The sequence below is a fragment of the Neolamprologus multifasciatus genome, chromosome 18 (genome assembly GCF_963576455.1).
Source record: "Neolamprologus multifasciatus chromosome 18, fNeoMul1.2, whole genome shotgun sequence".
NCBI lineage: Eukaryota > Metazoa > Chordata > Actinopteri > Cichliformes > Cichlidae > Neolamprologus > Neolamprologus multifasciatus.
The window spans coordinates 16,705,104-16,727,648 of NC_140456.1; the positions used below are offsets into that span (position 1 = coordinate 16,705,104).

General features: G+C 41.5%; 1 protein-coding gene across 1 annotated transcript in view; it reads right to left on the reverse strand.

Moving 5' to 3' along the window:
- LOC146497658 (arf-GAP with GTPase, ANK repeat and PH domain-containing protein 3-like) overlaps positions 1–21,985 on the reverse strand; it is a 75,065-nt gene extending 53,080 nt beyond the window's left edge. Inside the window, exons 1-6 of the mRNA XM_085139165.1 lie at positions 18,377–21,985; positions 11,099–11,157; positions 8,589–8,676; positions 5,452–5,537; positions 2,120–2,261; positions 1,550–1,684 (exon numbers count right to left, since the gene is read on the reverse strand). Coding sequence (XP_084995291.1) covers positions 1,550–1,684; positions 2,120–2,261; positions 5,452–5,537; positions 8,589–8,676; positions 11,099–11,157; positions 18,377–19,976 — 2,110 coding nt within the window. The 5' untranslated portion in view covers positions 19,977–21,985. The remainder of the gene's footprint in view (positions 1–1,549; positions 1,685–2,119; positions 2,262–5,451; positions 5,538–8,588; positions 8,677–11,098; positions 11,158–18,376) is intronic.
- Between the last annotated feature and the right edge of the window lie 560 nt (positions 21,986–22,545).

The following is a 22,545-nucleotide window of genomic DNA, read 5'->3' on the forward strand; positions in this document are numbered from 1 at the left end:
TTAGCATTGAGGGAAGGGGAGATGATCTGAAGTCGTGCTGACAGCTGGGACCATAACGCCCGGCTGCCTGCTGCAGCATGGCAAATACAGAAAGAGGGTGCGAGTGATACTGGACGACTTCTCCAGACAGCGAGCGCTTCCTTCATCTCTTTTAATTATTTCAAATTGAGCTTCAGGAAGCAATTAAGGCAGGGGGGAAGACAACGTGCCTGCGCATCAACAGTCAGTTAAATGCAAAGTGAACACAGCGTTACATATTCAGATGTTTTCTGAAGGGATGACAGCCTTTCAAAGGAGCTGCCGCCCGAGGGGAAAATGTGCCAGAGTTGAAGCAGCCGAGTTTCCAAATAACAGTTTCATAACTTCAATTACGGATTCAGGGAAAAACTCAACAGTTTCCAGAAACTTGAAAAAGAGACAATATACAAGATGGTGATTTTCCGCCATTTATGCCGAACTGAATGAAGTTCGCATTTACATGCGAGCCTTGATCATGTATCTAACTTCCACAATGACTAATTGCAGTACTGACAATCATATGTTACTGAATGTGAAATATTATAGTACTTTGCATGTAGCCTGAGGTAAAGAGAAACAGAGAAACAACTGTCATTATGGAAATTTCGACACAAATTCTTCTAGCCTTTACAAAGTTACACGGGAAAGCAAGGAAAATGTTGATCCAAGTTTATTGAGTTGATCCAACATTTCCCCATGTGAGGGAACGGCATCACACCGTGGAGGCTGTGCATCAAGGGGAAACTGGCTGACATTGGCAGGCTGGCAGCTGGACCTTCCAGGCTATAAAAATGTGCTTATTCCCTCAAACCTCCTGTTCCCTTCATTTTTTTTGCACCTTTCAGCACCTCCACAGCAAACAGGACACTAATAACTAACACTAATAATGCCGACTTGTGAGTTTCAGCTTTATTAAGTTACATTTGTTTTGAGAAAAACTCTTCTGTGAATGCTCTCCCTGCCAGTTTGAGACAGTTTCCAGAGTGTGTAATATAAGGGTTACACTAATTACTAGGCTCATAGTTTTGCAAATACAAGTTAGACCAAATTGGACCATGTTTCCTAAAATTGGAAGGAGGTGACAAGATTGCATATCCTAGTCGTATTCACACAAAATCCGGTATTTGAAAAACTGCAATTTAAATGTTTCTTCAAGAAACTGTCAAGAAATCCTAAGTGGAAGTCTGAGAGTGGAATTGAAATGAGACTAATTTAAATGTTTTGCCTGCAATGGAACCTGGGAATAAGGCAATTTAGATGAAGGTCATTACAAACAGCAAAAATGTAAAATGCCTATCCAAAGTTCGCAACATTGTTCCTAAGCATATATCCTTACATTTGAAGAACTAGTTTATTCTAAAATTAGCTGACAAGTGTTTGCTCTTTCGACTGACTGAAGCATTGCAGGATAAACAACCTACTAAGTATATCGAACTAAAAGTGGGCTGTAAAATAAAACGTCATTACATTCAAGCTACGCTTTACACCTTCCTGTTTAACCTAGCTGCACTTTTAAAACACCCCCTCTCACCGTCCTGGAAGACTCTCTCCACATTCAGGCCGTAGGTGGAGCAGGTCTCGTAGTACGTGCAGCGCTTCAGGTCATTTGACAACTTTCTGGCCCGTGAGTCATCAATCACTCTGGGGTTGGCAGCACTGATTGCATCTAGCAGAAGAGAGCAATAAGAAAAAAAGATGTGGATCAAACATTTAATTCCATGAATGAAGCTGGCAATACCCAGTGTCAACAGCTTTCACCAAAAAATTAACCCCACAGAGAAGTCCCGAATATATACTCGGAATCTGAAAGACGCCTACATATTTCCATATTTCCAAAACTGATGGGTACTGATGTGCAACAGTGTGCTTTGCTGGTGTGTTTTAATGATCTGTGGACAGCAACAGAAGTCCGCTTTGCACAAAAACAAATCGGCACTCAAACCACAAAAACAGTTTTGGTCTTTTCCTGACTTTTGTTGACATTAAGATATAAATTCAATATACCTCACTTATTAAAGAATAGCATATAACAGCTATAGTTTCATTATGTAAGAGGCAATAAAGAACATTTGTATATACATATCAGATGCAGGGCAAGCACCTTGTGTTCCAACGAGGACCATGGGAACCTCTGCTGTGTTCCTGTAGCTGGAAAGGCGCAAGAAGTAATTGTAGACCGTCTGGAAACTGATCTCATCCTCCAGGCTGAAAACGAAAACCACGGCATCCACCCAGGCAGCAAACTGAGGGCAGAGCAGAGGTAATGTGTTAAAGAAATAAAGCTACCACAAGAACATTTGCACAAATTAACGTTTGCATTAATTTGTGCAAATTAATGCACAAATTAATTTGCACAAAGCTATTATTTGTTTTAGCTTTTATGAATACATTTTACCTTATAATAGGTTGCAGCACTTTTACTGTTATTGTACTTCATGTATATCTACACAAGGGGGCAGTGTAGCAACAATCTTAGGACACTGAAACGTGTTTTTAGACAAGATACCAGACCAAGGTGAACAGACTGAATGAATAATGATTACTACTGAATCCGTATCTGCTTTCTTTATCCCCACAGCTACCATAAAACAGGAAAATGTGTATTTTCTGTGTCATCTCTATATATGTCAGAATTTCTGGATAGTTTATGATCCAACAGGGCGAATCAATCTGATTCAACATCCACAGCAGGAAATAGGCTACGCTGACTCCACAGTACTAGTAACGGTGACAATCAAGTGACTATTCTCCTGTAATGCCCTCTTCTTTATTCAGCTTTACGTTTGCCCAGACCCCCACAGGGACTGAATGGCAAATCGAGCTTCCAAACCACAACTGTGCTCAGCCTCCTGCGAGTGGGAACATAATGGAGGCCTTTAATTATGCCAGTAATTACACAGGCAGCTGACAATTGAGCTGCACTCATTTCTATTCCCTAATCTCGCCGAGAGTAATGCAAGCGTAAATCGGAGCTTTGCCAAGCCAGGCATCACTAGCCGCTAAAACAACTGCAGGGTAAATACACCGGAAACACTGAACCCTGTGAATGAAGCCACAAGCAAGTTCGTCTATATTCTCCGGGGCTGGTGGTTTTGATACTTGGGCCTTTAATTGAATCCGATTATTACATTTGAATCTTTTTAAATCCCTCATCAAATCTATGTAAGCTTAGCAACAGAAAATATTAATAACATTGCAGTTAGAAGAAAGACTCACGTGAGAGAGTTTATTTACTTTAAGGTTGCAAAGTAACTGAGTACATATTACTCCTGCCTGCTGCAGCTGGAAACCATGCTGGTGAGAATGGGAAGAGTGAATCCTAATGTCTAAGAAGTGGGCAGCAGAACCAACGTTAAAACTGTGAGTTTGTAATTATGGGTGACCACAAAGCATGTATTAACTTTGTAACGCCAAGTGTATCACATCTGACATGTGTTTTTTAGACCTTTACATTAGTGTGATTTTTTCCCAACCCTAACCCCTTTTATATGTTGTTATTGGTTTAAGACAGGAGTGTCCGGGGGCCAGAATCAGCCTGGTGAACACTTCAATCCGGTCCATTGACTTTTGGAAGATGTGAAGTACATATGAAGTATAAATGTTAAGGAGGACATAAAGTTTGGACTTTTTATTATTCTGTTGTATTATTATTATTTAAAAATGTAATTCTGGTCAATTTTGACCACTCCTATGCTGTTTAACTGTGACGGTCTTTGGAGACTGCCTCATAATCCTTTAAAGACCAGAAGTGTGGCAAATGTGGCATATCAGGGCACTTTAAGAAAGTCATCAAATTTCAAGCTAAAAAATGACCTTTATGGTATTTTTACGGCAGTCAAATGGGAAAAAAACATACATAAGGGTTAACTTTACTTTTTTTCTTATCTCACTAAAATTTAAGGAATCTACATTTGTTCTTTGTCCATGTTATCAAACACTATGTTTCAAGCTTGTGTTGCTGGAAGCCCGACTTTGTACAGTAATGAGTGTGATGACCCCTGCCCCTTGTTTTCCCAACCCTTCCTTCATGTGCTTGAGAGTTTTACGGCCGCTAGGCGACAAAAAAGTACCATAGATGTCGCCACATTCCTCTGTGATCTCATGAGGAAGTCATCAGTTCAGATAAGTTTATAAGTAAAGCTCCGCCAGCTTTGAATGAGTCAAGCTCTTTGGACGTGTTCATTGGCCGGACATTACGTCATGAAACAGCAGTTTTTCAGTTACAAAAACAGGTGTCCCATGAGTGCCAATTAGCCAATCACTGCCATGGGCTGTAGTCAAGCTTTGTGCCACAACAGCGATATTAAATTTAAACGGCCAGTGCATGTTTGTTGTCGGCACCCCTGAGGCACAGCAGTTAAACGAAGGAACAGGCTAAACTCACGGTTTATGCAGCTGTATAACAGTGTGGTGCCATTAGTATGCATCAAGGTGGACTTGAAATTAGGTTACATTCATGGGGTGGGGGGGGGGCACGTTAGTCTCTCATGATTGGTTATGGGAAACTGAATCCTCCCATCTATGGAAATCGGTCTGAGTAGAGCCTTGTAGGAGTGAAGGTGGAAACAGGGTGTAACAAGGAGATTTGTCAGATATCATGCTTTGCTGACACAAACAGTGCCAGTGATCACAGGCACTGTTTGTGTCAGCAAAGTTTGTGTCCCATAATTAAGTGGATTTACTTATTCTACTTCAAGTATAAATAATAAAGTAGCATGACAATGTTCTTCTTACTTCTCTACTACATTTCTAACATCGTGCTTTACAAAGTAAAGTTAATTCTGTTCATCTGGACGTAGCATTTTGATCATGATGATTGTTTGACAGTGGTGCTAGTTTCCTTTTGCAAATGTACTCTTGGGGAAGGCTGGGGAAACCTGCAGTCAGCTAAGACCGAAGAAGTCACGCGGATGAGCGATGAAATGTTTCTCCCACCGAAAATGCTACGTCCAGATGAGCAGAATAAACTTTTTGGGGTTTCCTTACCTGGATGATTGATCAAGACATTGATGCTTCAGCTTCATAGTTTCTTAGACTAGATAAAGTATATAAATTGGAGACAGCCAATGTCACAAAGTCCTGCAGTAGCTCAAAATTGGGCCCTCCGTGGTTCACAAATAATCGAAGATGAGATTTTGATGGCTGCACTGTCATAACACGTGTCACAACATCACATTTTCTCCTAAAAATTAACCATAACTCTTCAGATTTCGCATACTAATAAGATAATTAGGCGTTGTTTCTTTGACCACAAAAATCATCTCGACTTGGCTTTTGCATCGATCCGTTGTTTCTTTTGTTAGAACACCCACAGAGTGCTGTGTGCTCCAAACAGGCCTGTAGAAGTAATGGTCTGTCTCTAAGCAGGCTCTGTCAGCTTGACAGTTTCTACCCAGCAGCTTTTGATTAAAGAGAACTTTTTAAGGATCCTACCTGCAATTCTGGAGGCCCCCCTTCATCTCTGATCAGAAGTAAGTAGCTCTGTCCATCCACCACAATTTCTTTCTTGAAACGTCCACCTAAAGGAAGATATGTTTATTCCAAGAGTTTACTCCACAGCCAGTCAATTAATCAAAGTGTAAATTGTCTGTTAGAACGTAAACCAACCACCAGGGGGTTGTCAAAAAAAAAAAGGAAAGACAGCAGACACATTTCACACCCACTGATAAGTTAAAAAAGAAGAAGAAGAGGAAGAAAGCAATTGAAATGTATGGCTCTTAAAAGTTTGTTGATATGCATCTGAATTTAGACCAATTTAGCTTCTCAATTTAGACCTGCTGAACACGGTGTTGCCTGGATCACATGCTGACAGGAAACCAGGTCTCTCTGGGGCCAATTATGTGGGCGAGAAATTGCCATTTAGCGTGTCAAATGCACAGCTGCTGAGGGAACCAGTTCAGCGCCACTATCACTGCGCTTCCATGAGTCACGAAAAGGCCCGACTTTTGCTTCACAAACACTCTCCGGCTAATTGTAATAAATTATATCTTAAGACAAATAGACTTAATTTTAGAAAAGATGATAAAAGGATGGAAAGGAAGCAACGGAAGATAAACATCAGAATCCAGTAAATGTGTCGTGACTCCGAAACTGTTCTGCTCCCAGAAGTCACATCCCAGAAAAATTGGTGGAAAGTTAAGAACGTAGCACCCATACTGCCTTGAGTTTCTCTCCCCTTTTCTTCATTTCTTTTGTAGCCCAAATAGATTTTCCTTGCCGTTAGCAAAGCTGGCTGCAGATAAAGACTACACCAATGGGAGAACCACGCTGTAAATTAGATTTTGCATATCATTTGAAGGGTTCTCGATCCTGTGGAGATTAAAAACATTGAAATGAGAAAGTTGTGAGGCTAGAGATGTCCCTGGGAGTGAAAACGATGTCTCATGAATACAAAAAAAATATGCCAAAAGCCGTTTCAAAAAACTGAATAAGGCACACATTTAAAAAGGTCTACAAATGATCGTGAAATGTATCCCCCCCTCTCCCCCAAAAAAGGGAAAATTATGTTGAAGGCAGCAGATGTGTGCACTCCTGGAATGACTGAGTAAGAACAAGTTGGAAATCGTGTTGTTAAACCAGCCCACAGAACTAAAGATCACACATCAGAGGAGCTGTAAGTGGGCGGGGCCCCAGATTTTTTCTTTTTAATAGTCGGACACTACTCCTGTGTCAGCGTGCAGTACATATCCACTTGAGCCACACTTCCACGCTTTTAAGTCGATTTTAGCCCGCTCTGCAAATCGGGGATTCTCCCAGCCTTTTGCACGGGCTCTCAAAGCCTGTTGGATGCTGGTTGCATAACATGCAGGGAGAGAGAGATTCATAAACCACCAGTCAGCTTTTTATTTATTTATATTTTTCTACTGAAGTCAAAGCGCTTTGCAGATTCCAACAAAGCACTGAGAAACGTGTGAATGCTGATTGCATCAGAGCAAACCAAAGATTTATCAGAGAAAAGGGTTTGCATGGAAGCTGGCAACATGTTCGTACTCCAGAATGGATTATGGAGGAGACTCTCAGAAACCAGTATCTGTAATGAAAGCATACGACTCTGGAGAAAACATGGATGGAAATTCAAAGTAAACATCTCAGTTACATAATCATCCAGAATGTCGTGGTCTCTATTTAGAGCCCGAATAAGCCAATGCTGTGAATAAATGAGGCAGACTACCTCACTCTCTTGTGAAGACTAATTATGAATAATGTGAATTTGTGCTCAACGTCTCATAAAGGAGAAAAAAAACAGGCGAGTGATAACGTTGCACACACAGCCTACAGAGAGACGGTGAGTTGGTAGGCATGGTTAACACGCAGTAAGCATACTCTGCTTACACGGAGGCTTAGACCTTGACACAGAGCCACAATCCAACGGAGCTCCATCCGGCGTTGCCATAGTAACACACCCCAGTACCTTTTTTCAGATATCATAGCAAAAGCCCAGGAACAAAACAGTGAAGAAACAGCCACGGATGAACCTTCCCTCTGCTGGGTGAAGCTTCTCTGCAATGGTAATAGTCAGTCTGGAGTGAAGCCAGTGTTGAAGCGCAAGAAACAATGAGGTACCCGGTGTTCGCCAGACAGGTACGTCGTATCAGAGCAACGATGTGAAGGGACACGGACATATATGAACCGATACATTTCCTTGATTAAAGCAACAAGGGTCGATCTGGGTTTTTTTTACTCCCCCAGCATTTCAACCATTGATTTCTCAAGGACTAATTAAGCTATGAGGATTTTTTTCCTTCTCCCATGGTGCAGCAAAATGCCAGAAACTAATTATGCGCTTCATGTCTCATCCTCACTATAATTACACTAAAATGAAACACTGCAAACCCCTCAAAGATCATCAGTTAACTCTGGGTTTGCCAACATCTTGCTGGAATTTGTAGAGGACGCAGTCTTCAGGCCAGAGGGGGGCATTCTTGCCCCCCTATATATGTATATGTATATATATATATATATATATATATATATATATATATATATATATATATATATATATAAAGCATTCCTTTCATATCAAATGCTTTAAATGTGTAAAAAAGCACCTGCTTTTGTAAAAGTGACACTTTTACTTGCATGTTTTAGTATTGAGCTTCAAATTACTAGAAATGTTACATTTTGTCATTTTCCCACCATTTTCAGTGAAGGGAGAAATAGAACTGAGCCAGTTATCAATCTCACTATTTGGGAGCTTAACAAAATCCAAAACAAAACAGTTTAACGGAAGCTAATTAGAAAAATGCGCACAGAAGCGGCAAACCCCCCCCCCCCCCCCCCCAAAAAAAAAAAAAAAAAAACCAGTGCTGTTCTTCATTATTTAAATATCCTATTACACTCCTCCAAATATGGTCACCCAACCGTCCCATCATAACAGAAAGCTGACAAAACCAGCTTTTCACACATCGTCAACAATGTAATACATATGACAGGCTGCGGCAGCCGAGGTGCTGAGGTCAAAAGAGCCACAGTAAACATGCTGCATTAAATCTGCAATGCTCTGATCTTTGTGCTGGGTGTCATGTTTGTAATCCACCTCCTGACCCACGCTTTCTTCAGCAGGCTCTTACCTTCAGGCGATTCCTCTTGCACATATGTCCCTGTCAAATATCGATGAACCAAGGCAGACTTCCCGCTGGACAGGTTTCCCACAATCCCCTGCAAGTCCAAGAGCAAAAAGCTATGAGATGATGTACAGGTTCAAGTGACCTGACAGAGAAAAAGATCCTACCATAAAGGCACTGAAATTACATAAGTCGTGCTGTTTTGAGTTTTATTTTTTTATATTTTCTTTCCCAAAAACTGAAGCTTCAACCTCAATCATTAAGGCTTTGCAAGTTTTCAGCCCAGTGTGTGCAAATTGTGTGTAGCAAAAAGCAAAACACTGCATCAAGGTCAATAATATCAGAAATACAACCATCTCCACATCTTATTTCATTCCTAATCTTTAGTTAGGCTGCTAAGTCTTAAATCCTAGCTGTATGAGTCACTAAAGTTTTAGAGATTATTCTTTCTACAGAGACGTACCATCAGAACTCAACTGAAAAATCAAAGACTGACGTTCTGGGCATTTGTATTGCGCATATATTTCAATGTGTGTGTATTTAAGAAGATAAGTAAAAAAGAAGAAGTGCTGCATTTAAGGCATTTTTGAAAAGACTAACTCGTTTTTTTTCACCAGTATGCAAGTTTCTTATTGAAAAAATGAAAAATGTAGTTTTGTGGGTGTGATATTTCTATTATTATTTTTTTTACTCTTAAAATGGGTCAAGGTGTAATTATTTAAAAAAGTAATGAAACTTTCACACTAAACCTAAAGGTGACTCCATTGTTTAGCTTCTCTGCTAAGTAGATTTTTATTACACACTGGCCTGAAGTGAAAACAAGTGTTGGCTAGGGGGAAGAAAATCAAATTAAAAACTTTAGAAGGTAGTAGGCAGTAAAAGAAACTCCATATGGTTTGTGTTCAAGGGGGTAAAGGTCCCTTTCGTAGGCCATGCGTGTTTGAAATATTGTCCAAGTGCCTCTGATTTACACCCGACTTTGGTTGTATGTCCTGTTCTACCTCTCCCTGCCGTCTAGACCAGACCAAACTGCAGTGCCTTCGGGGTGATGCATGGCTGAGGGTGGGCTGACGATGCCAGCATGTCTGGGAAGAACAAAGACTGCAACATGCCTCATCTCCTCCCTCTCCAGCTCCTCCTCTACCCACCATCGCCCTCTCCTTCCACAGATCATTAGTGGGTGTTAAAGCAGGTATGGTTCTAATTATAGGGACGTTTGAGGCACAAGAGAAAAGGTGTGTTCAAGGTCTTTTCCTAGCCTAGCTTCTTTATAACTGAAGTATGTATATCATGAGGTACCCAGCAGAATAAGCTATGAATAAATTCAAAGTTAGCAAAAAGTTGTGGTGCTGTAAAAGCTATGAGTCAAAAAAAAAGGCTTTGAATGTGCCACAAAACCAGCGTTCTCCTGCTGTTTAACTGCTGGGCTTTGTGGCCCACGGGTATATAGGATTCATGATCTCGAAATGCTGTATCAGCATTATGCTACTACAGAACCTTCACTCTTCTTTGTAGACGTTTAGCTCTGATGTGAGATGATCAAAAGATGGCAATAAAACAGGATTTAACCACAGTCAAGTCACCAGCACGAAATCAACAGTACCAGAGTACAGCTCACTGTTGCGGCAGAAAAAAAATTAGAGGCTTTCTCACATGGTTTTAATCGTTTTAATTCATCTACAGGAATTGTTTTGACCCCTATTATTGTGGTATCAAAGAGGAAGAAAGCAAAACCTGCTTCCCCCCCCCCCCCCCCCCCCCCCCCTATCGTTTTTAAAAGCTTCTGAGAGTTGTAACCAACTTCCTTTCAGCACGACCTTGTCGCTGCACGGTAACTCTGTGAAAGTTTTGAAAAGAATGATTACTATTTTTGCGACACTTAATTTAGTCTTACCGGGTCCATTTAACAAACCCCCGCATGGAAGCTGCCAATTAACACCTTAGAAACATAAAAAGCAACAGACGCATTTAAAAGTGTTTGAAGCCAATAAAGGAAGTTTGTCTTTGTGCTCGCTGTGAATCCCCCCATTGAAGTTTCCCCTTCTTCAAGGTGCCACAACAATGAATTCACCTAACACTGAAAATATTATATCCACTGGGAGAACGGCAGAGCGGAGCCTTTCAAGGCTGCTAGTCTTTATGTGGGGAAGGCATTAAATCATGTGAGGATGTTAGTAGTGCATTTGGCAGAGGCTGTGCGTGTGCTTCACTGGCGGGTGGGAGCGGACCCAGGATGTGTCACCGGCCTAGCCCAAAACTGTCACTCATCCTGTGTCCTGCTGCAAAACCACCCTGTATCGCCATGCCAACGCATCTCATTAAAAATCACCCACTATGTGCCAGGGGAAAAGTCCAGCCAATTTCTCAAATGTTCCCTCTCATGTGAAATGCAAAACTAGTATTACATGGAGAGAACATGCTTTCCCACTGACATTTAAATCTGTTAGTAAGATGAAACCTCTGAGGGCAAATTAACACCAGGATTGTCAAAAAAAAAAAAAAAAAAAGTTACTCACCACTTTCAGCTCCGGCACTGATCGACTCAATGTCCATTCCTGGCTGTTGACAAAAGAGTCTAAAAAGAAAAAGACAAATGAAGACGTAAATGACAAAAGCAAAAAGTACTAAGCGATAATATGCGTTCTGTTCTATTTGACCCCCAGCTGTAATATGGCACTGACAGCTTTTGCTAGCGGCTGAATTTGAAGAGTCTGCAATAAGTTTTATGCTGAATGCTCCACCAGTCACATCAAGCATTTCGACTTACACAGCAGTCAATTACAGTAAAACATTTTTAAAGGAATTGTGGGGTTGTTGCCCTTTTTTAAAAAATTCCTGCACACATATTAACCAGAACCACTGAATCAAAGTTTTATGGCAGATAGATAGAGCCAACTTTAGTGAAAAAGTTGTGTAGTTATGAATATATAGCCATTTGGCCTGTCGTGTCCTTTTATTTTTACCTTTTCTCCTATTTTCCCCCATTGTTCTTTTATCTTTCTTTAATTCCCCCCCCCCCCCCCCCCCCCCCCCCCTCTTCTCTTTACCACTTCAACCCCTCCCTGCTTGTCAGCTTTGGCATTGCTAAATTACACATATCCTATGTGAATAATAATAAAAATATATGAATTATTAAAACATTATTTATAGAGTTTAGGCAAACCAAATCTGTTTGGCAAACAGTGCATTCAGATCATAATTCTGATATTGAATGCTGTTGGACAAGACAGGTAAAAAATTTTTTTTTTTTTTTTAAATAGAATTTTTTAAAAAAAAAAAAGTAAAAAGAAAAAGATACAGTCATTCTGTGTTCTTGACTGGTGACCAATAGGACAGCCTCACAGATGTCTGATTATGCATGTGCAACATGTGCACAGCAGCACAGGCTAATAGCTGCTCACAGCCATTACTGAGCTCTGAGGAAGACACAAAGTTGGCCAAAGTAAACCATGGAGGAACCGCCATGAAATGTTTAAACCTAATGAGACACTTAAATCACCCTCACCCAGCTGAACATGGACATTTTAAAGAGGCTAATAAAGGAAGAGTGACTAAAGCTAAAGCTATCCAGAGCTCAGTATCTACAGACTCAGTATGAGCAAGGGCTCAAAGCAGAAACAGAAAAAAAATTGTTTAGCGAAGTAAAAAAACAGCAAAGGGTCCACGTGCTGCTATCTGATGACGTTATAAACATTATTATTATATTATTTATGTAACTTGCATTTGTGTTGATATATAAATCTGATAAACCTGCTTTTGTTTGGTAGGGTAAAATATGTCAAGTAAAGGCGAATGTATAGAAACCAATTTTAGCTAATTATCTGTAGCCTTATTCTCAGTTCTTTCAGTGAGCGTCTATCATGTCCAGTTTGTGAGAAATTAAGAAACTTAATAATTTATTTTAGTGTAAAAATATCCCGCATTGAAAAAAAAAGTAGATTTTTTGTATAAGCTGTCCCTTATAGAGCTTAGAAAACTGGAATAAGCAAAAATAAAATAAAATAAATAACTAAATGAATAAATCAGTAGCACCTCACTTTGAAAAATAAATAAATATGAAATAAAAATCAGCCAAGAAAATTACAATTAGTGCATCTCATATTTCTGTGATAATAATTTGCATAAACTAGGATTTTTTTTATAATCCTCCAGAAACATATCTGCATATGAATGAGCTGAATTCGAACCTTCTGGTGATTTCTAGTGCTGGAAGCTTTCTGGTTTCAGTCTATAGTCCGCTCCTAGTTCAAATTCAATCGACCAATCAAATCTAAGCAAGCCTTAGCTGCATGCAGGTCCCCTCAAAAGTGGAACCCCGTTTACTGAAATGCAATCTTAAATTCATGAGCTAACATCTGAAGACGAATTAACTTTTTAAAAAGTTTATCTCCATTTGTAAACATCACAAAATACCTTGGACCAGGTATCTGCTGGTTACAACGGATACCTGGAAAAACTGATCCCTGCATTCAGAGTATAAGGAATCTTAAGGTGCCAGTTTTTCAGGCTTAGTTCAATGATGGAAGCACTTTGATTAAAGGAACTTAAACCAAAATCTAACGGCGATATTAGATGAAGCCCCAAGAGTGACTAATGTCAGCTGGGTCCAGCTATTTCCATATTGAAATCCTGATTTGAATAAGTGGTTAAGAAAATGCATGGATGGATGGATCAATCCACACCGATTTTCAATCTGTCCGACTCTTCTGTTTTCTCTAGATTTGTTTATTTGTTTACAACACAAGTGTGAAGAAGTAATTGCAAGGGACCTGTAGTTAATGCAGTCTGTGAAGGCCATTTCAATGTACAGCCCAATCTTAGGAAGGGATTTTGCTAATCTGTTTTAAAAGGCAGTTATTATCAGGCTTGATTCAGCATGGTAGGTTTACCAGTGACATTTGGAGACATTGACTAGATAATAGAGCTCTGAAAAAGGGCAGAACACTATAAAGGACAATGCGAACCATCAGAACTAAAAACACAAATGACAGCTCCACAAGCTGTGCCCATTTCCCACAGAGATGGAGTACAGATGTGTGTCATAACATCTATTAGAACAAAGACCACCTTCCTGTTTCGGATCAAGGCTTTCTTGCCATCTGAACCTCCCAAATAAGATACCATCTCTAATACAGGAGCCTACATGCCGCCTTGCACAGGTAACCCCCTCCACAGCTCTAAACCATAACAATTAAACTACTCATACACCATCATTACACAGCTATGGCGGTTTTTCTTTTTGCTGCAGGCGATGCCAATATGAAAAGACACAAAGCATAAACAGTAAGGACCCCAGTGTCATTATAGGACATGTTTCAGGTTTTTTTTTTCTCCAAATATGCTAAAAGCATAAATGACTCATAGACGGGGAGACATGAGCCAAAAATTCCCCTTGACTTGTCCATTAAAAAAACCCCACAAACACAAAAATCAGTTAAAATCTTGACTTTTTCTCCAATCCATTTACAAAGAATGTCACTCTGCTGTGGATGTCTCACTTGTTGTGGGAGAGGAGAGTGCATCCCGAACACAGGGGCCTTTCACCAACCATTGTTTGGAGCAGAGGAGTCTTTAAACAGCACGCCTCCAGTTAAGCCCTCTCAGTGTGGGTTTGACATGTCAGAACATGAGCGGAGACATCCAAACTGCCTCAGTTTTTAAGTGCAGGAAACTCAATGCAGGTCACGGCTCTCTGAGGCGATCTCCGATAAGGCTGCCGCCCCATTTTATTACAGTTCCTGTTTCTTGTTATTGAAAGGTCAACCAGCGGTAATACTCAAAAATAGCAATTACATGAACCCATCTTAAGGTGCCAGTCTTTCAGGCTTTGTTAACAGCTCACCCAAAATCAAACTTTTTGTATGTTCCTCTGGGCTGCATTGCTATTTATCTGACTAGATTGTGAGTCATTTATACTGGCTGTAGTAATATCTGCTTTCTCTTGAATATAATGGAACTCAATGTAGCTTTTTTTTGTTGTACTTAAAGTGCCAACAAATATGTTTTTGTCAAACGTGGTATCATGAACTTTTAACAAAAATGGTCCGGCACTTTCATATAGGAACTATTTTCTTTCTACTGTCTCATCACAGCTCATCTAATGTTTACATCCTGTTACTGTATCATTAGCACAAGCCTGCCATCATGGGTACATAGATGCGTTCATCAGTACAGTAATATAATTAGCAAGTAGTTCCTATATTGTCTTTTTAATGAAGAACTGGTTATTAGTGAAATAAAGCAGAATGAATAAAGAATAATATTTGATAAATGAAGCCCCCCAAAAATGTGATTTTCAGATTTTAAACAAGGAGTATTTTAAACTCAACCCAACTAACGTGTAGCCATGAAGGAAAATTTTGGGTCATCGCAGGTCAATGCAGAAATTGTGTTGTTGGCCATTGACAATTGCTTCATCTCTGGAGCACCGCATTGACTACCGGAAAATAGCACCACTTATTCTTTCACAGACAATAATAACAACAAAAGGAAGCAATAGAAAATGAGTGCCTTTCACTAAAATAATATTGAAATCAAGAACACAACAAAGAAACAGCATCATGGTAAAGATGCCTGAAATTTGCCATCCCGAAAGAGATAAAGTGGAACCGAACTGTTTCCCCACTAAAAGAAAAACCCCTAATTGAATCCATGTGGTCAGCATTACGTCATTCTTTAAATATGACCTTCCCCATATCGCTGTGTCCCAGAATGCCTATGGAAACAACGGAGCCCGGGACTCGCGATGCCTACAGAGGACACCAGTGTCTTTGTCTCTGTGAGGGTAAAACTGTTGGCAGCATGTTTGTCAGGTCTTTCACTTCGCTGCTCACGTCTGCTCAGATAAAAATGACCACTCAGTCTGAGGGTAGCGAAGCACAAGCGAAGCCCCGACTTATTCCATGAGAAAAGAAAATCTAATGTGAGCAGCAAGTCCGTGCGTATGCACATGCATGCATGCGTGCCAATGTGCAGTGAATCTGAAGTGGTTTTTGGGGGAACGAGAGAGGACAACCTTGAGATCTAAACTTCCACTCTTACTCTGACCAACTTTCCAACCATACTTTCCTTCCGTCATGAATTACAGAGTGAGAATTTAGCTAGCAATTAGTGTTTCTACTCCGATGATTCACCAACTGACATTCCCTGTCTGGCTACTTTTATCATGCATGTCATGACAAAAACGGTCCTGCAGCATCTTCCTTTTGTCTGTAGCTCTACAAAAAAAAAAAAAAAAACATTTACAGAAAAAAAACAAGTATAAGAGCTCTTACTTCTCTTCTGCTGAGCTCCCAAACACAAGCCAGTCATTTCCATCAAATTAGGTAAGTGACAAACACAGTTACCAGAGAACAAGGTGAAAATCTTTACCCCGAGCTCGTCTAATACAACCTGGATGGTCTGGCCTAATTAAAGCTCCCAGAGCCTTGTGTTGTCTGCAGAAAGGCATTGATCACTTCCCCTTAAAATAAATTGGACATCCCGATTCACATTTAACACGAGATTTGCAAATTGGGTTTTCAAGAAGCCTTGCAGTGGAATGCCCAGGCTGACGGACTCAGTTTGTCAAATTAAGAAGGGAGTGCCAGAGGTTATCTTTGCAGCTACAAAAAGGAATAATAAAAAAAGAACAAAAACCAAAGGAATCAGTCATGCATGAATGAAACTGCAAGCAAAGTTAGAGAAGATCTACAAATTGCAGTTTTTTTGGCAAATGGTTTGTAGACCTCTTGGTGAAACGGCAGGATCCTGCTTCAAATGAGCCACAGTTCTGAAAAACACAATGTACTGGAGCTGAGATTTGCAGTGGCAGCTGCTCATATACAAGTTACATTCAGTTATTAACAGATTTCCCTCTGCTCCTAACCAGACTGTCGGCGATTCAGTGGTGTTTCAATATCTTGCCGTCTCCCCATGTGTCCTGCTGCAGCTGAGAGGGCATTATCGCAGTGTCACTGTTTATTCAACTTCCCCTGAAAGTGTATTTATCTTGAACATAGCTACCTGCTGGGGACTCAACTACACCTGCTGATATGAACGCCAAAAACAAAAGCATTTTTTTCTAATTATTTTTCACTCTGCAGGTTTTAAAGTAAGGCCCACTCCATCTGAAAGGTAAAGCACATACAGGAAGCACCTTATGTGAAATGGCAAAGCGAAAGGGAAACAAAGGGAATTCCATCCTCATGAATATATTTTGTGTCAGATTTAAGATAAATGAGTCTGGATTTCACCTTCGTGGGGGGGATTTTTTTCTCTAAAAGGTAACTCCAAAAAATACCCATCACTGAGTGTTTTTCTGTCTGCAAGCTACATTGACAGGTTAGAGTACAGGTTACTGTAGAGTTCTATCTGCAGCACCACTGCAGTATTTCAACCTCTGCTACACATGTGCACCGCTGACCACCTACACTGCTTCTCCGACTCAAAGGACCGCAGAGACCACCCCCCACTCCCCATTTCAGCACACAGTTCACTGGCCACTCCTGGATCCAACAGGATGGCTTTGTTTACTCAACAGGTGGGGGTGGGGACACCTCAAACTCTTCCCCCTGTTAAACTCCCTTCCTCCACCCAAACGTCATACACACACTGAAGTACAGCCTGAGTGTATGCAAGCGTTCAGTCACAGAAGAGTTGGGCTTCGGCTTTTCTGGATTTAATTTACTTTAAGAACCAACAGTTAGGCAGGTAGCAACAAGCGCAGAGTCCCGCCCAGGGCATTGAACACCCAGCTTAACTCAAGCTGATCGGCACACCTACATTCCTGAAGCTTGACTGACTGACTGACTGCAGTGGAAGAAATGGACAAATACCACTTGACTCTGGAAAACAAATCAATAGGTATCCTTGGTAACGTGTCATGGGAGAATACAAACAGACAAGCGATTAACAAGTCTGACCTCAGCCCCTTCATGAGTCTCAAATTAACATGAAAATTAAAACAAAAGAAATGTTTTGCTGGTTCAAAAGTTGCGAATATATACATGACATGTGCAACTTGACATCGGGAGAAGTTATTAGGTTGTCACAGACGACTAATTAGGTCTCTTTGAAAAGGTGTGAAATTGGAGCTTGACGCGCAAAACACAGCAAATCACAGCAAATCACAGCCATTAATTCAGATAGTTACAAATATTTGCCTCCCTGCCTGCTCTTCCAGGCAACTGGACAAACACACTTCACTGTCAGAGTTAACCTTTAAACACAGCGCTTAAGTCGTTTGCTCCTCTCCCCATCATTACAGTATGTAAGCTCTCTTAATTTAGCATTGCGAGACTGCCAAATGCATCCCCATTACAGCCACTAACTGCTTTAATGCTACTTCTTTAAGCTGCGTCTCTGAGAGACCAATAAGCAGGCCTGGGTCAGGATAACACAGAGATAGCACGGGGACTGTGTTATGCCACAGCCGCCCCTCTGTAAAACAAACTGTTATCATGTGTTCTTTTCAGTCACTGGTGATTTCACTTCACCTACTTTTTGACTGAACTACAAAAACCTCAAAGAAGGCAAAGTAATTGCTGTGCATGTGCACACGAACTGGAGGTTCACACATGAAAAACACTGGAGAAATAAAATACCCGAAATAGAAATTCCAAAAGGACTCTTTGGACTTTTTTTGAATGCCATCCAAACTCACAATTCCCCCACATGTTTTTCATTTGCTTGTCCTAAAAAAAGTGCACTTCCTCATTTCTCTTGAGCTGTAACTTTCTGTGCAGTGAGCAAGAGGGGGTATATAAAATGGAGCACTGAGCTGAGAAATAAATCAGCAGTCTTGCAGGTCTTACCTTGACCTTTGTGGGAGTCAATGCCTGCCAGAGTCTCTATGGTGACAGGCTGTGACTTATTATTCCCAGTGTGGGGATATTGACCACTGTCTTTGCTTTGGGACTGCTGAATTTCACTTTTGCCACTGCTTGACTGGTCTTTCCTCCTGAAACGGTTTGCTATGAGCTGCCATATACTTTGTTCTTCCTGAACTGGTTTGGAAGTCAGTTTTGGTGGATGGAGGGGTACCTCCATTACCTTGACCTTCCCCCTGCTGTGATACTGAATGTACTGCATGCCTCCATCTTCCGTCTGATCACTGGAAGTTGAAATCTTTCTTCCTGTGAGGTACGAGAAGGGTTGAGGAGGCATCGTTGCCTCTTCAGCAGTACTTTTAGTCTGAGAGTACTCCTTTGACTCTACCCCAGGACCCAAATCCCTAGGACGAGTCCTCCTGATTCGCAGACTAAAACTCCGTCTTAAAGAGCTCAGTGTACTTCTTGAAGTATCAGATTTGTTGTTTTTGGGGGAAATTTTTGCATCTTTGTCATTTTGCTTTTCCTTGTTCTTCTCTTGAGAGGTTTTGCCAAACAGTTTCCATCGTAAGCCTCCTTTGAAAAATCCCTCTCCTTCGCCACCTCTGTGGCTGCCACTCCTCTCGCTGTTTATCTCTTCATCAGAGCCCCTCTTTTTTAGTTCCAGTACTGTCATACTGACGGGCCTGGGCTTCCAGCTCCTCTGGCGGACCCTAAAGTTCACCTCCACAGGGCCTGATGGCCGTTGAGCCACAACAGAATTGAGGCCATCCACTGCTCTTAGCTCAGCCTTCCTGCTCCTGTGCTGGTGGCTGTCTAAACTTCCTGTCCATTTGCAGGATTCCTGGGCTTGGGGCTCTGGCAGAACTGCGACTGCGCCTGGAAGCATGCAAACGCTCCTGGGCCTTAGCAGTCGTCGTTCTTGTTCGGGCTCACGATCTCTTTGGACCTTGACCGGACCGTCATACATGCTCATCGTCCTTCTGCCGAGCAGGGCTTCATCCTTATGTGACCTTCGTAGCAGGGCCCAAGGCAGAGACCTTCTTCCTGGTGCACTGTCATGATTCCCATGAACAAGTCCTTTAGCCTGGATGGTGGCAGAGCACAATGTTGAGCTCTGAATGAGCTGCTCCTTGGCGTCTAGTTGAGCTGTTAGCTCCACCACGTCTCTGTGTTGTTGTAAGGAGTTTCCTGTATATTTTGAAGGTGGTTTAAAAAACTTGTCTGTCTTCATTTTTCCCGCAATCACCTCCTCCAACTCCTCCTCATCCTCCTCCATCACTACCTCCTCTCTATGCCTCCCGGCGCTACTGAGGGAGAGCCACCTGCTGAGCTCGTGCTGTGCCTTGCCCAACCTCGGGCTTTTCTCCATTTGGACTATACAAGTCATTTCTCCATTTGGCTGACAATTCCCAACCAGGGTGTGAGTGACCTGGCCCATTTCCAGCTCTGACACCGGTGCATCTGTATGTGTTTCTTTCAAGATTACAGAGACTTGGTATACAGTTATCTCCTGCTGCTGCTGCTGTTCTATAGCTATACTCCTTGGGGTCACATCCACGTTCCCACTGCTAAGGAATAGCATCACACTTCATTCAGACCGATTCACACAATCATCCTCATCAACACACTGAAACCAGTGTGTTACATTCTGCCAGAGAGTTGAGATTCAGCTCATGAAGTCCTTCATTTGAAGACTAAATTCCTCTGCCAGGTATAATCTTTCACCTTTGACATGAGGAAAGAAAAAAAAACAACTTCAAACAAGTTAGTTCAAAGCCTCGCTGCCACCTGCATCCTCTGGCTCCTTTCCTTAGCAGAATCAAACAGGCATTTAGATGGTAGCTGCTCTTTGCTCCGCTCTATTCTACCTGTCTCGAGCAAGTAGATGCACAGAAGAAAAACAAAACTTTAACTGCTGATTTTGCAACAAAGGCATATCTGACACAAAAGTTACAGCTCAAAAAAACTGAATCATCCTTCTTCTTTGGCAAGTTGCAAACTGCGAGCAATCCCTGTTGTTGGCGGTGCAGAGAAACCCCTTAATCTCTGAGCTCTTGCCATGTAGAGCATGAGGGAGTGTGTCTCTGTTTGAACTTTCAGCTGCCTTCCAACCCCCGGGACACATGGAAAACAAGGAGTGGATCCCAAGGACACTGAACACGCCCTCATGATTTCACCAGAGTTGCTAACAGCCCCCGAGGTATAAACAGACAAAAGTGAACACACAGGATCGAGATAAGACTCTGCTGATTACACACTGATATATACAGACTACAAGCCACAAGAAACAGCCATAAGTGGGCATTTTACTTGGGTCGACCAATGGTAGAAGAAAAGAATAAACTATAAACTTTCTCGTATTTATTTAGACACTTGACTGATTCACCTAAACACATCAGCTTTGGGGATACGCTGCTTAGGTTTTAAACACTTTTACAGGGACGCAGAAGTCAAAATGTCTCCCTCGCTCAAAGATCTATGAGAATACTAATGCAGCACAGCCACAGAGTAACATGGGAGTACCCACACAACCACACACCAACCTTCCAGTGGCTCCCACTATACAGCCTACACTCAGTGGGAGAGCTTAGCTTAATTCCAAGATTGGCTGACAGCTATTTCTGTTGAGGAACTTATTCTTTTTAAAGCACTAATGGTTACCATGGCAGAAATCAGTACATTGGACATTATGTAAAATGGCATTCTCTGAATCTAAACATAATTACACATTCACTGCGTGGGCAGTCCTGCATCTAACTTCATTGAGAAAATTAGCACATTGAGCTACTGAGAATGCTGGCATTCGATTAAATGCAGAGAATAAAAAGACTGAGCAGCCTTACGTGGCCTATTCAATCTTCTCGTGCATTAGTGCAGCGTAATGGGCAGAGCTCATTTAGACAGCCATGCACCACAAAGAATCAATGCAGATATTACCCCCACAACTCTGCAGCACCCAGTGTGGTTAAGACTGGAACACTGCCCCTTTGTGGTCAACAAGAGAAAGCACACTGGAAGGGAAAATGTTCACTGGGCATGTACTGTTATCGGCTGGATAACCATTCAAAGCTGGTGTAATTTGCCTGGACAAAAAACATATATCTAAAACAGATGGATAATCAGAATTGAACAACACTGCTTATGAGAAAAGAAGAATAACAACAACAACAACAAGTGGCCATTCCTTGAGTGCATCACTGTGGGGAAACCAGAATAACCGGGAGGCAGAAAGTTACAGCCCAACTGCTGCACTTTGTGCCAAAAGCTAAATCTCAACAGCATTTGACTTGAACTGATTTTGTTTTTTCGTAACGTCTCCCTAAAGTCCTCCAATTGCTATTGCCGTTGTGTGCCATCTACAGTATGTGTGATATTCCTGATATTTGAAGTGTTTCTTGGCACATTTCTTTCTCCCTTATGTCTCTTTATCAACTGACTCAGCGGTGTTAGAATGAAAACAATCAAAAGCATTTTAGATATTGTTACAGGAAACTCTAACCAAGTGCGTGCACCGTCAGAAAAATCTGAAGTGAGCGAGTACAGCAGCAAAGTTGAATCCCATATCAGGCTGTCAGAGGTTGTAATTTCGGCCTTTACCTGTGTCTAGGAAGCAGGGGTTTGAAAGGATGTGGGTCTCATCGTCGAGTAAACGGTCCTTTTCACTCCACTGGATTTCGTGCCGGTCTCGAGTTTGCTTGCGACTCCCGAAGCACATCAACATATTCTAGCTATAACCTCAGCGGCACTTTTCCGTGATATAACCAAAAAGAAACAAAGATATTTAGGTGCCTGAATCCAGATTATTGATCATCTTTGATTCATTGCGCCACTCCTGGGTTTTTATCTTCCTTTGCTTCTTTCAGACATTTCTGTTGACATATGCAGCTCAGTTAGTCCCCAGTTTTTTTCTGTCCTGTTTTTTAGAAACCAAAAAAACCCCTATTTTGTCATTTCTGGCACGCACTCCCTGCCAGCCTGATATTGTGGTAACAAGCAGAAGCCGGAGCGGCTACTGGACAGTCCGAGGAGGCGGCCCAGAAAGGCCATGTGGTATCGCTCCCTTTGAGTCCTTTCCTTAATGCAGGTGTTGGTTAGCAGGGTCCTACATATGAAGTCCTGATAGGATTAAAGTTAATCCACTATCCTGTTGT